Source organism: Talpa occidentalis, unplaced genomic scaffold (genome assembly GCF_014898055.3).
Source record: "Talpa occidentalis isolate TD23 unplaced genomic scaffold, MPIMG_talOcc4v2.1 talOcc4.10, whole genome shotgun sequence".
Classification (NCBI taxonomy): domain Eukaryota; kingdom Metazoa; phylum Chordata; class Mammalia; order Eulipotyphla; family Talpidae; genus Talpa; species Talpa occidentalis.
In genome coordinates this window covers 6594962-6608804 of record NW_023600993.1, presented here as the reverse complement: position 1 = coordinate 6608804, position 13843 = coordinate 6594962, and the positions used below count along the sequence as shown (strand labels likewise).

The 13843-nt window shown below is 43.7% G+C and overlaps 1 protein-coding gene across 8 annotated transcripts in view; it reads right to left on the bottom strand.

The window, feature by feature from the left end:
* PPARG (peroxisome proliferator activated receptor gamma) overlaps window positions 1-13843 on the bottom strand; it is a 121267-nt gene that overhangs the window by 15065 nt on the left and 92359 nt on the right. For all 8 annotated transcript variants that reach the window (XM_037523045.2, XM_037523088.2, XM_037523099.2 and 5 more), the window contains 2 exons: window positions 9889-10088; window positions 161-611 (listed from right to left, as the gene is read on the bottom strand). In XM_037523045.2, the coding sequence (XP_037378942.1) occupies window positions 161-611; window positions 9889-10088 (651 nt within the window). The remainder of the gene's footprint in view (window positions 1-160; window positions 612-9888; window positions 10089-13843) is intronic.

Here is a 13843-nt window from a genome sequence, read left to right as displayed (position 1 = left end):
TCGCATGTGCGGGCCTCTTTGCCATGGGATGTCACTGGCATGCTCTCTATGAACAGTGCAGTAAGCACAGAGCAAAAGGAATGAGCACGACCACTAGCCAATGTCACAATCCCTTCCCACGGCCCCACCCTGCCCCAAAGGAGATCGAAAGGGGACTTACCGCCACTGAGAATAATGACAGCTATAAATATGGCCAAGTCGCTGTCGTCTAATTCCAGTGCATTGAACTTCACAGCAAACTCAAACTTGGGTTCCATAAAGTCACCAAAGGGCTTTCTCAGGCTTTTTAGAAACTCCCTGGTCATGAATCCTTGGCCTTCTGATATGAGAACCCCATCTTTATTCATCAAGGAGGCCAGCATGGTGTAGATGATCTCATGGACGCCATATTTCAGGAGGGTTACTTGGTCGTTCAAGTCGAGGTTCACGAAACCAGGGATGCTTTTGGCGTACTCTGTGATCTCCTGCACGGCCTCCACAGAGCGGAACTGACACCCCTGGAAGATGCGGATGGCCACCTCTTTGCTCTGCTCCTGCAGGGGGGTGATGTGTTTAAACTTGATTTTATCTTCTCCCATCATTAAGGAATTCATGTCATAGATGACAAATGGCTGCAAATAAAAAGGGGAAGGCAACTGAGTTGGAGATATCTATTCACAGTGAACACCACACCAGTTCAGAAAATTGGCCATATACGTTCACTTTGCTAATATCTTCATAAAGTCGAAGTTATTTAATAATGAGAAAATTAAAAAAATTTTTTTTAAATGAGGGAACATTGATTTACAATGTCAGATGGGATTTAGAGGTCTAGGGTCTCCCCCTTCAGGTGCTGTTGCCATACCACATCTACCCGCCCAAAGTCACCACCTCCCTCTCCTCTTTGTTCTTGCCACTTCATAGTCCCAGTTCTATGGTCAGATTTTTAAGATTATTAATTTGGCTTTATCTGACCCTTTGTTTTGTTTCTCTACATTTTGCATATATGTGACACCACTGGATATCTGTTTGAGAAAATACTCATCTCCTTATTACTCCTTTTCCTTATTACCTCCTTATTACTATCTTCTGGGATCAAACACATTTCACCAATTTCAGTCCTTTGCTTCTACAGACACCACAGCACTTTATGACTGGCTGATAGTTCCAATTTCTGTTGTTTGGAGAGTCTTTGTTGTTGATTTTTATTTATTTTTATTTTTTCTCCTCCTCCCCCCACTGATGATTTTAAAAATGATACAAAACCTGCTGTTTGATTTGCCTTTCCATGGACTATGTTATTACATTACTTTCAATAAAAAATAATTTCAGCAACTAAGGGCTGAACAGACACTTGGACATAAAGTCATCTTGCAGTTTTAGATTAATTCTACTCAAATCATAAATGAAACACAGCATGCATATAAAATACATTTAACTATAAAAAAATCAGATTAGAAATACTGAGCCAAGAAAACTTCTTTTTCTTCTATAATGCTTTGGAAGCAACCTTTCAGAAAGCAGACACTTAAGGCCTGCGGGTAGGTGCTATGAAAGTGGCAATATACAAAAGTGTTTTGAACTTATTTTTCAAAAGAGCTGTTTTCGGTGTCAAATAATCAATAAAAGGCGGTCGGCAGTTACTTGGGGTTGTGAGAGGCTGCTTTCAAATGTAAGTTGGCTTGTTATGAAATGATCTCTCTTTCATAAACATGTAAAGAACTGAACAAAAGTTCGTGGTGATTGTGAAGTTCTTGGGTCGACCCTGAGGAGGGAGAGCCTTTATCTACAGAGGATGCTCTGAATTATATAAGGAGTTATCTCCAAGCTGAGTGTGTGGGCCTGCAGCACTAGAATAAGGACGGAGGGTATCTGGCCTTAGCTATGGCTCTATGGTTAACAATGTGGCTTTAGGAGAGTCATTTATCTTTCTCATTTGGGGGAGTGAATTAAACTGGAGCTTCCTCTCCTCTCGAGAGAATTCTAGTTGCATTTCTCAGAAGCAATGTGTGTACAGGTGGAGTATATATGTACATGTGTTGTGTGTGTGTGTGTGCAGGTGTGTAGGGGAATGTGTGGACACACAAGCATGGACACTGAGCATGAAGTCTCCAAATGTAAGACAGTATCTTTTGGGCAGAGATGCTGAAAACTCTCCTGGGTGTCAAGAGGGAGGGGGGAGAATGAGTGGCAGCACAGGCAGCTTCAAGGCCGGCAGCCTGGAGGCTGTAGAGACTCTAGCTATTCATCTCCACGCGCATCTATGGCTCCCACCAAACTGTCTTCTCCACACAGAAGAGCAGTAACTGCAAGAGCTTGTAGATGCTGAAGAGATTTCCATATCTGCCTATTATTTCAATAGCATTTGCTGGAGTTAGCCTAGAAATTCTTACTTTTTTTTTAAATGAAAAAATTCCTATCGAATAGTATTCTTTAGCAAACCCCAAAGGAGTGCAGATGTGAGGACCCAAGAGTAAGTCTGCCTGGTGGCTCTAACTAGTTCTTCAAGGGAATCAGCAGTCCCTTCCCTTTCTCCCCTCCAGTATCAGGATTGATATTATGGGAGAGAAAAGAAGGGCAGCGTAGACGGCCCATCTATGAAGATGTGCCGATTTTCCACTGTGTCAGAGTTTAACCACTAGAAAAGTGGGCGAGCCTGGAGATGTCTGTGTCGTTCAGGAGTTTTGTCTTGTAATCTATGGAAATAATTTACCGCAGGAGACGCTAATGGCACAGGCACTGGCACGTGTATGTGTGCAAGTCACATGAACAGAATGTCATCACCTCATCCCCTCCTGGAGGACTGTACCCAGAACTTCCTACTTCAATTTTTGGATGAGCTTCTGCTCAACCATTTGGCAGCTTGGTACAAGATGTATGCATAAAATTCTTCCACCTCCATGTAAGCAATTTATCTGGAACTGTGCCCTGATAAATCACCCTGTGACTCTTCCCCTCGACTTCCCCTGTCCCCTCATATAAAGCCCCAGGTTCCTGTTTTTGAAACTCTGTGATAATTGAACATAGGGCACAAAATCCTGCTAATTTTCTCTCCCAATTTAACAACAATGTGACTTTAACCCCTTGGCAATCAATGTTGGTCAGGATTTCCTGGCAGTAAACACTCAAGGACAGAGAAGGGAATCAGCGGCCCCACCATCATGCCAAACCATTTCAGTTTTTTTTTTTTTTTTTCGTAATCCCTTCAGCCTTCTAAAAAAGTGGTAGACTGGCCGAGAAGTCTAGGGATTGACTTGCAAATGAACACCACGTGCAGTGCAGTTTTGATGTTTCCTAGGCACACTGGCTGATGACACTGTCTGCATGTGTGAAGCCTGAACTGATTCTGTGGGCTTCCATGTTGATCTGTCCAACCGCAAGAGCAAGCACCAGTCACGACCTGCCTTTCTTTGCCATCAGCTCTAACACTGCAGTAGTTAATGTGCACATTTCACTGAGGGACCTCATTACCCTCAAACTCAGCGGAAAGACAGTGGCCCACCTGCTTTAGGGAGAGCTGATCACTTAAAACCATGGGTGGAATTTGACCCTGTAGAATTTATCTTGAACCACTGAGTTAATATGACAGTCCTGGTAATACAGCCCCATGAAATGTCCTTCACTTCCACGCCTCGGTGTTTTCTATGAAGCCGAGAGAAGACTTCCACGCTCTATGAGCTTGCACCACATCACCTATGAACTGCCCTTCTAGGAGCCCTAGTCTTCAGGTTTGGTTTTGATGACTTGACCCCTCTTGTGGGGGGCTAACACAATACTCATCGTCAGTCACTACAGGCCATGGTCAGATAAACCTCCCGCCCTTACAAGAAGGAAGGCTTAATTATACCTAGCACATTGTCAGGGATGGATGGAAGTTTTGTGGGACACAAGGCATATACCCTTATTGGAATCTTCTTTAAGAAAAATAATTCAAAACTATAAGAACAAAACAGCTCAGGCCCTTTCAGGGCATAGGCAAGGCTCAGTGCAAGGTGGGACGACAAAGTCTGAGCTTCCTTATTAGCTTCATGGTGAATCTGCCTCTGGTTAGTAAGAGGCTTGTACCAGGAAAAGGTGAGAATGAAAGAAGAAGAAAATGGCACCTGAACACAGTATTTCTCAGGAAAGTAATTTGGTTTCTGTAAAGGGAAATTAGTTTTCTCTGAAGAGAGAGTTGACCAAAAAATTTATTTTCATTTTTTAAAGGTTCCACATCTCAAAGCCAACATGGGAGTAAAGCTACTGTTTTAGACAGATAATTAAATCTAGTTATAGACCTACTGTGTGCCTCCTACACATAACACAAGGGTAAAGTAGAAGGAAAAAAGGTTACTATTTTGAAGGGAGAAATGAGTATTCCTTAGTCATCCAATAACATCAACATTTTAAAATGCAAGCTATCGGGGCCTCCCTGGTGGCGCAGGGGTTAAAGACAGCACTATCAAGCTATCGCCAGCCACTGCAGCATGAGTTCGATCCCCAGCCAGGAAGCTGACCCACATGGCGCAGCAGACCTCTCCTGTCTCCCCCTACTCCCCTCAGCAGTGTATTTCAGTAGATCTGCCTGTTCTGCTCCCCACTCTGTCTCTGGTGAATCCTCTCACCCCCCGAAACCTCCGGCTTATGTCCCAGTTCTTATATGTATAAATGAATGGATCTTTAAAAAAAAAATAAAATGCAAGTTACGAAAGGGATTATACACAAACCATCTATGTGTACAGCTCCTTCTGGATAACAGAATAATAAGCTAACAGAGATAAACAAGAGTCAACTCACAAAGCATAGATTATTCTGGTGATTTCTCTGATTTGGGAGATTGAAATCAGTGCAGTAGACACACTACCCTGAGCAAAGGCTCAATAAGAAACAGGCATGTTTAGGGCCTGTCTTCTTCATTTTGCTTCCTTCTTCCTTTTTATCCTTCTGACCGACTTTCACCCTTTAGACACGCTGGCTACATACACTAGGTGAATGTTAACCCCAAACACAAGGCTTGTGTTCTGGTTTCCAGCCCCGTGGCTGAGAACCATGGCATCTGCAGGACTAAGGAGGTCTTCAGAAATCCCCGTTATCATTGTTCTCTGTGTGACTACACCCAGCGGAGCCAAGAGACTTCCCAAGTCAGAGGGCTCTTGCAGTCGCCCCTGGCTACAACTCAGCTCTCCCGCCTCTGAGTTCTCGTCTCCTTTTATTGCCTTCTACAAGATCTTCCCACTTTTCCTTCTTAAACAGAACAATCCTGTGAGGAACAGGGCTCTGAGAGGAGGCGCCCTACACCTGGGGACCCTGGAGGCAGTGCTCTGAACTCTTCCCAGAGCTGCTGTTTGCGACACAGTCTGAGTATGCAAGTCTATCAACTGCAATGCTGTTTTCCTGCACGGTTTATAGGTTTAAGACAAATAAAAACTTAAGAGGAAGAATCTTTCACACTCTAATGAACTAGCACATAACCACGGTTTTAAAAAACCAAAATCATCTACTCCCAGCCAAAACGTCACCAGCTGGCAAACACAGGCATTGGCCTGATCTTAAAAAACAAAACAAAACAAAAAAACCCTCAAGTGTTTTTCTTTTGAACTATGTAAAATAGTTATGTTACAGGGCAGGGTGACAGGGGCAGGGTGACAGGTTTGGGGGCTCTGGGGTTCCCCTGTTCCCCTGCCCTGTAACAGTTTCTCTTTTATTTATTGTCTGAAAGAAATATAAAGCTATATAACAGGTTCAGATCGGTTGTATCTTTAGTTACTCCTGATGGCCCTGGCAATAAAGCAATTAATTTTACTACCATTACTGATTTATGGTGATCATCCCGGGAGCCTAACTTACAAAGCCCCACTATCCTGCTCTTTATACTGGGGCTCCTGAGCCTCCTGCCCTGAGAGTTTAGGAGCAAATTTCATCTCACTCAGGCTTTGCCACACATAAAGGGGAAAGAGCTGTAAGTGGGAGATTTAAAGGGACAAACGCCTTTCCAAAAGATTGAGTTACTAAATCTGATGGCCACTGTAAAGTTTAAATATTAACATTTAAATGGGTACAGAGCCGTTTTCACAGAAGTTTATATTTCCACATTGTTTTTGTTATTCAGTAGTGTCTTATTTCATACACTATTTAGAAAAACCATTTTTATGACGGCACTGGCTTGCTCTGGTAATTATAAAAATAACGACTTCACATGCTGCAGCCTAAGCAATGAGATGCCTCAGGACCCAAAGTGCAACAAAGCACCAATAAGTTTTATTCCTCACTGGCGGAGAGACAGAGCAGCCAAGGCCTCCCCATCTCTCAATATGGGGTGAAGTTGGCAGGCACACCAAGGGCTCCTCTACTTAGGTCTTATGGCAAACTACAGTGCTGGAGATGGGTTTTGAAAACCACTCTCTGTTTATTTTCGTCTACAAACATGGGATCATGTGACCACGATAGGCGCGGTGTGATCATCACATCCAGGTAATAGCAAACACCAGGACTTCCAAAGTCCATTCAGTCCTCAGATTGCCTTCTGTGACAGAGCACCCAGTGCTGCAGAGTCAGGAGTCCCAAGTTCAGGAGGATCTCTGAAAGACAGACCTGGACTGGGTCAGGCCACCCCGAGGGAAACAGTCTGTGGTGGGAGTCAGTGGCGACCCTACGTGAGGGTGGCTGGACACTCTCTCTCCTAAGATTTTCTCTGCATGTCTGGTGATCTCACATCCTGCCTTTCCTAGCCCTGAGCTTGAGATTCCCTAGCATTATTCTTTCACGTAAGACAAAGAAAAATAGAGTGATCTTATTACAGAGATATGATATAAAAGGTAAAAAGATAGCGGGGGAGCAGGAGCATTTGCTTTATCTGTTCACTTATCTGTTTTAAGTGAACAGTGGCAGAAGGGGATAAGATAGGGGAGAAGGAAGTTGAGTTGGGGAGGGAAAGACCTGGTTGACCTGGAGGCAAATGCTGGCACTGGGCAGACAGGAAAGGTGAGGTTGTGGCCCAAGTCAGGCAGCAGAGGCCATGGTGGAACAGAGCCATCTGGTAAGATTCATGAAAAGCTCTTCAATGCAGCCACTTTCCAAGGTCTGCATAACTGGCCACTGCTGCCCGAGCAGCCTCCCCCAGGGCTGGCCTGACCACCTCTCATGACATCAGCGCGAACAGGGTGTCTAATGAGACCCAAACTGCTCTGTGACCATCCTGGCCACTTTTCATATCCCCCACCCTCTCAAGAGCACATGCCTCTGCAAACTTTTCCTATCGATGTAAATCTGCACTTTCGAAAGTTCTGGCCAAGAGATAGCAAAACACCCCTGAGATGGATGCTATCAAATGAATAACAGGGCCATGTAAGATAAAGAACAAATCTCTCGTCTCATTGGAAATCACATTTTGGATTTTCTTTTCCTCTCCCCTATTCCTCTCTGAACTATTTCTTTCCACTAGTGCTTAATTTGATTTTGCAAGATAAGGAGAAAAGAGAGAGCCAAATAATTCTATTTCGATTTTGTATAATCAGGGAATGGATTATTTTAATTTGACCCAGTCTCTCTTTCCTTTCCAGACCCTAACAGGAGGCACTTCAGCTCCATCCAGATCATATGATGGCCTGAATAACCATGTCCTGGTTGGTGAGCAAATACTGGGCTAGTTAAAGGCTTTCTGTTGAAAGTCCAGAATTTCAAGGGCATGAGCAGCAGTTTTTAATTCAATTAAGCAAATACATTCTGAGAACTATTATAGGCAAAGCACATCCCTAGTCATTATGGGAGGGGGGCATGACAAACATTTGGCCTCCCAACTTGAGGAGACTATCATCAAGGATTTGGCAGCCCTTTCGCTTAAAATAGCTCAATAACTATCAATTCTATAGTCTACAATTATCTTATTTTTAACACAAAGATTTTGAACCAAGAATCAACTGGCATGAGGTTTTAAAGTGGAGTGGGCTCTGTGTCCTTCAGTAACACACACAACAGCATGTTGGCTATGGGAAGTGTAAATTTAAATTCCTGACTACTGGGGAAATTAAAAATAAAACCCTTCCTCCTATCTTTCAGGTACTATTAAATTGATCGGATTTCCACCAGGGATTGCAGGTCTGGATAGGGAGATAAAGAGGCAAGAAAGCAGTTCCTGGAAACCAGGGCGGCTGGAAGCAAAACTGTGGTGTAAACAGTTTGCTGTAGAGCACTCTCCCTGCAGGTGGTGCCTGTCAGCTCCCACGTCTGCCACTTCACCAGCCACTTCACTCTAGTTGTCCTTTAATTTCTCTCCCACTAAATGAAAGTGGTTTTACTTTCTATCATCAAATCAGCTAGCAGAGGTCTTCACCCTCTTTGGTTTTGCTATGCCCTGGTTTTTTCATGTAAGGAACTCAGACTCGGCCTCCCTAGGGTGCATCCTCTGTGGGCCAGGTGGAAAATTCCTAAAAATTGATAAAAATGAATCCCAACCAGGGATGTTTCCTCCTGTGCAACTTTCCCAGCAAGCTGGTCCCCTGGGGCAGTGCTAGCCAGGGGAGAAAGCAGTTTCCCCAGAGGACAGGCGCTCAGGGGCACCGAAGTCGGAAGGCCTTCCACAGCCCTGGTCCATCCCCACCTAACCGCATGACACAGGGCAAAATGCTCCCCCTCTCTGGACTTCAGTTTCCTCAATCTTAAAAAGAGGACCATAGCAGCAGCCGTAAAACGGCTGTGTATCTTGAATATAACAAATGTGCAAAGTGCTAAAAAACAACTGGGTGAGTACAACACTGTTAGGTAGCAGCCACCTCTTGTGCAGCCAGAGAGCTCACTGTCTTCTTGGCACTTGGCTCTTTACACAAACATACCTCACAGGAGTTTTCTTTTTCTATAAGCTGATTCTACTCTTATTATTTAAGCTAAAAGGAAAAAGTAACGTCCTCCAAATGCATTAAAGACTAAGAAAATTTTCTCAAAAATATAACTGAGTGGGGAAAAAGTCAAGCAAGTATTCGCTTAAATGTCTTGAAATTTGAAAATAAAGGACTCTGTAGGAGCTTTTGAGGCCTGGGATGGTGTCTTCTGAATGTGCTCTGTGGCTCTTACTATCCTGGAAACCTGCTGCAGATACTATCAACAAAACCAGACCCTGCCTGTAGGGACTTAGGTATGGAGAGGCAACCCAGGTCCACTGCAAGTTGAGTGTAGGGTAGGGCTAGCATTCAGGTGTGGCTGTGTTTTATTTGAATACAATCCACATTACTTTCTCAGCCACCTATCAGGAAATGTTTTGGAAAATCTGACTCAGTAGCAAATGTAATTCACACCAGGATTTCTAGACAGTGTCAGTAATGAGGCTGCAGAAGTTTGAGAATGCACTGCAATAACCCAGACAGTGCAAAGTCATAGTAAAATGACAGGGCTTCTAGTATCTGAGAGCAAGCAAGAGAGTGCCAGAAGGAAAGAGAAAAACATCATATCTGGAATGTATTTTTATGCCCCATGGGGAACTTCCTAAGAGGTAACTCTAGCAGTTCTCCTAAAAGGTAAAATAAGGGGACCAAACACCTTTCGCAAACTCAGGTCAGTCCCTTCCCAGAGAAAAGCAGGGTTGCTTGAATGGATGAAGTTGTGGCCAGTTATTTTGATGCCATGAAGAGAGGTGGGTCCTGAGGGGATGGCAGGGTTAGGAGAGTTTGTGTTGATTCTTTAAAGTTAAGATAACCGGTACATTTTAATAATATTCTCGAAGTTCTCATTAGGAGAGCCTCAAGGATGTTTTTCCTCTTCAAAATCAAGTGTACTTATCCTGTCTAAAACATCTCCTTTCCTGTATTTCAGACCCAGCCTGCAATCTGTAACAGCCAACAGCTGAACACAGTGGGTGTGTAACCTGGTAAATCATTGACTCAAAGGGAAAAAAAACAACAAGCCCGGTCCCCCCAATGAAGACAGCAGAAGAGAACTAACTGATTTGTCTGTAGTCTTTCCTGTCAAGATGGCCCTCGCCTTTGCTTTGGTCAGCGGGAAGGACTTTATGTATGAGTCATACAAATGTTTGGCGAGGGCCCGGAGATCAGCAGACTCTGGGTTCAGCTGGTCGATATCGCTGGAGATCTCCGCCAACAGCTTCTCCTTCTCGGCCTGTGGCATCCGCCCAAACCTGATGGCTACAGAGGAAGAGAAACGACAGGATGAATCACTGAATTATTGCAGCTCCAAATGCACACTGCTCTCCCCCAGCCTGGTGCCCACAGAGGAAAAGCCCCTCCTTCCTCCCACCCATCTCAAATTTTAGTTTCTATCTGCAACTTTGCATTTCACAACAATAGCAGAGGCAATCAGTAAAAATTAAATTGTTCACTTCCTAGATTAAAAAAAAATAAAAAAGGAATGCATGATCCTGCCAAGATGAGAGAAGCCAAGAAAGCCAAGAAAGGGAAGCATGTTACTTGAGATAACTAAGAGCTAGCTCCTATTCATCCCTCAAGACCCAATTCGGGGCCTCCCTGGTGGTGCAGCAGTTGAGCACTGGGTTGTAAAGCTGCCCGCAGCCTCTGCAGCGCCAGTTCGATCCCCAGCCGCTGGGTGAGGGTCCCACATGGTGCGCAGATCTCTCCTGCCGCCCGCCCGCTGCTCCCCTCAGCAGTGCACTTTGTCCTCTGCCTGTTCTGCTCCCTGCTCTGGCTCTGGTGAATTCTTTCACCCTCCCACGCTTCTGACTGTACCCAGTGTTTCTATAAATAAATAAATAAATCTTTTAAAAAAAAAAAAAAGACCCAATTCAAACATCCCCTTCTCTGGGAGGCTTCCCTGACTGCTTCTTCCTTTCCCTGTATGCCCACAGGCCACAGTACATACTTCAGTGACAGCAACTTCACACTGTGCTTTAAGCACTGTACATGCCTGTACACCAGAAGGCTAGGGACAATGTCTTACTCCTCTTTGTACCCATGGCCAGGCTACTGTCCTTAAAAGATCAATGAATGAGTCATCAGGAATGAAAGGAAGGGACAGTGAGAAATTAAAAGCTGTACTGACACAGGCTTTGTTCTCAGGGATCTGTACTGTCCGTGTTATAAAGCAGTATGCATGCACACATTAGGTCAGAGAGCACTTTTACATTTAGTGGACTGAAGCCATAATTATCCCACTGGCTCTCAGGACTACCACTTGACGCTCTTCCGCCAAAAAGACATTTCCTTAACATTTGGCTTCCTGTGGGGTGAAGAAGTATGGAAGAAGAAAACCTAATGAAGACAGGCAAAGAAGAGTTTGGGGCGGGGAACCATATTATCTGTAATTCTTTCAAATTTAGTGATTATTTTTTCTTCCTATCAACACCATCTGCAAAATAAGGTGGCTTTCAGGCCACACTTTGGACTCTGCATTTCCCCCCAAAAAGGGCATTTGGTCCTATTATTACAGCCCTATTATTACACTGCCCACCCAGCATTGGAGTGCCAACTCCAGAGTTGTCTATACATCTCCACCCCTAGCACTTAGCTGCCTGTGGATACAAGAACAAAAAAATAGGCAGTTGCTTGCTGTAAGTCATTATGCTACAGGCAGTATTTCAACCATAAGACATAAAAGTACATGAAACGTTCCCATCTGAGTACTCAGAGAATTTTATTCCGAATTTGCTAGAGAAGAGATTGCTTTGCACACGAGTCTCAAATCCATAAATTTATTTCAGTTGAACTTAAAGAAGCTTTATGGCCAACTAGCACAGTTGTTGGGTTGCAGGGGCCTCCTTAGAGGCTTCTGAGTTAGAGGGGAGGAGAATCTTACCTCTCAGTCAGGATTCCCTTAAATGAAATTAGCCTAGATCCATCCTATCCTCTCAGGACCAGTGACCCTTTCAAATGGAAATCTTTAAACACCACCATTTGGGGTTGATAGTTCTTGCCTCCCCACTCACTCTCCCCCCTTCTCTTTCTTTTTAGCTCCACAGGGACGGGCAATAGCTACTCATGTCCTGATCTCAGCCACCCACCCCTCTGCCCTGAGCTGTGTCTAGGTCCCACGGGACCCCTTTCCTGTGATGTGCTGCAGCCTCTTGCTTCCTTGTATGTCCTGCTTGTCCATCAGTAGTTTTGGTCGGGGAGGGAGTGAGGCAGAGAGGGAAGTGAGAGCACCCTGGCATCGTTTGATATATTTTGCTATAACCCCCCACACCCAATTAGAAATGTACCAAAAAGTTGGGTTTGGACAGTTTAGAAAAAACTTGCTAAGTGTCGGGCTTCTGTGGTGTGGCTGTATCAGCTGCACATGTGGGCTGTTCTACTAGATTGCTAACGACACAAGTACCAGGTTTTCTCTTCTTTGTTCCTGGCTGCAACAAATATACACAGTAGGTATGCAATACATGTTCATGAGTTAAATTACACGCAATTAGATTAAAAAACAGAAAATGAGATAGTATGTATACTGGGGAGTTTGGGCGCATAATCATGAGAGAAAGCACCTGGTAAGAATTATGGCAAGTTAAAAGTAGAAGAAATTTTGGTGTAAAACTTGTCAAAAATCAGTTCTATAAATAAAAGAGAGATTTTTGTGGCTGGAATCACCAGGTATCTGCTACTTTTTGACTTTAGTTATTTAATAGCACACGCAGTACTGTCGCTGCACTCAGTGAACAGTTATTGAGCACCTACTATGTGCCAGACATTGTTCCAGGCTCTGATTACATTCTCACAGGTAATAAATTAAATATACACAAATGTTCACATGCCCAGGACAGCACTTTTTTCTTAATAGGTAGTCAAAAAAGGTAAACAGCTCAAGGCAGCCACTTGTTACATTTGTTATTCATGCTTTTCCATAACTAACAAAAAACAATAAAAACCAACTCTAAACTATCACTGTAGAACTAGGAGATAATTAAGCAAAAGCATTTTTTATTATAGTCTAAATAAAATGTGAGCTTTTACAAATGGAAATTTTCCCCAAAGGCTAAATTTTAACAAATATTCTGTCTTGTTAAATGCAACTATTATATAGGCGGTTTTAGCATTTTTACATACCCAAGATTCAACAAAAGGAATGAAGAATACATCCCTTTGGTTGAACTAAATCTGCATAAAGCATACAGAAATCTGAAGTTGCAAAGACAATTTCTTGTGTGTATGCATGTTAAGGGAGAAAAAGCCAATTTCATTTTGTTGCTCTTGAATGCAACATAGCAACACTAACCTGCCTCATGTAAGGTGTGAGACAGGAAGCACAGGAAGTGCTGACCACAGTGGTTGGCACACAGCGCACACTTAACAAACGCAGCTTTTGTTACTTGTGGATGAAGGGGTCTGGGCAACAGTTGCTATGAATTACAGACCAGGATGGCAACCCTGGTGCCTCCCCATAAAGAATGACCCCAGAAAACCTCTCCCATCTCTCTGCCATCCATTTGTTTAGGGAATGGGGTTTGTCAGTAAGTAATTCTTGATCTTCATTGTCCATACATTGGTGGAGAGTCTGAGAACCAAGAAGAGGGAGCGATCCTCCCTTTGGCTTGCTGCTTTCCATAAGACTGAAGTTAGAGCTTAGAAATACAAGAGAATGTTCTAGATGGGGGGCCAGAAATATAAAGGCTGAGTGTGTCCACAGACAATTACATCCTTCTCATTTTCTATCACTGCTTAAAAGGCAAAAGGAAAATGCCCTGTGTTCCACCAAGACTCACTGGAAGGGAGTGAAATGAACTCCGCCCTCGAAGGAGCCACAAGTCTACTTTCTAGTGTGAGTTCAGTGGAAAGCGAGGTCAGTGGCCGAGTTCCCTGCTCTTCGATTGCTTTGTTTCCAGGATGGGGGATTAAGAAAAGAAGATATCCAAGATTCCTTCTTTTAACTCCAAATTTGCTTCTAAAATGTGTGTCACAAATCTGTGACACATAGTACTGGGAAACACGCTATGCTCTCTCTG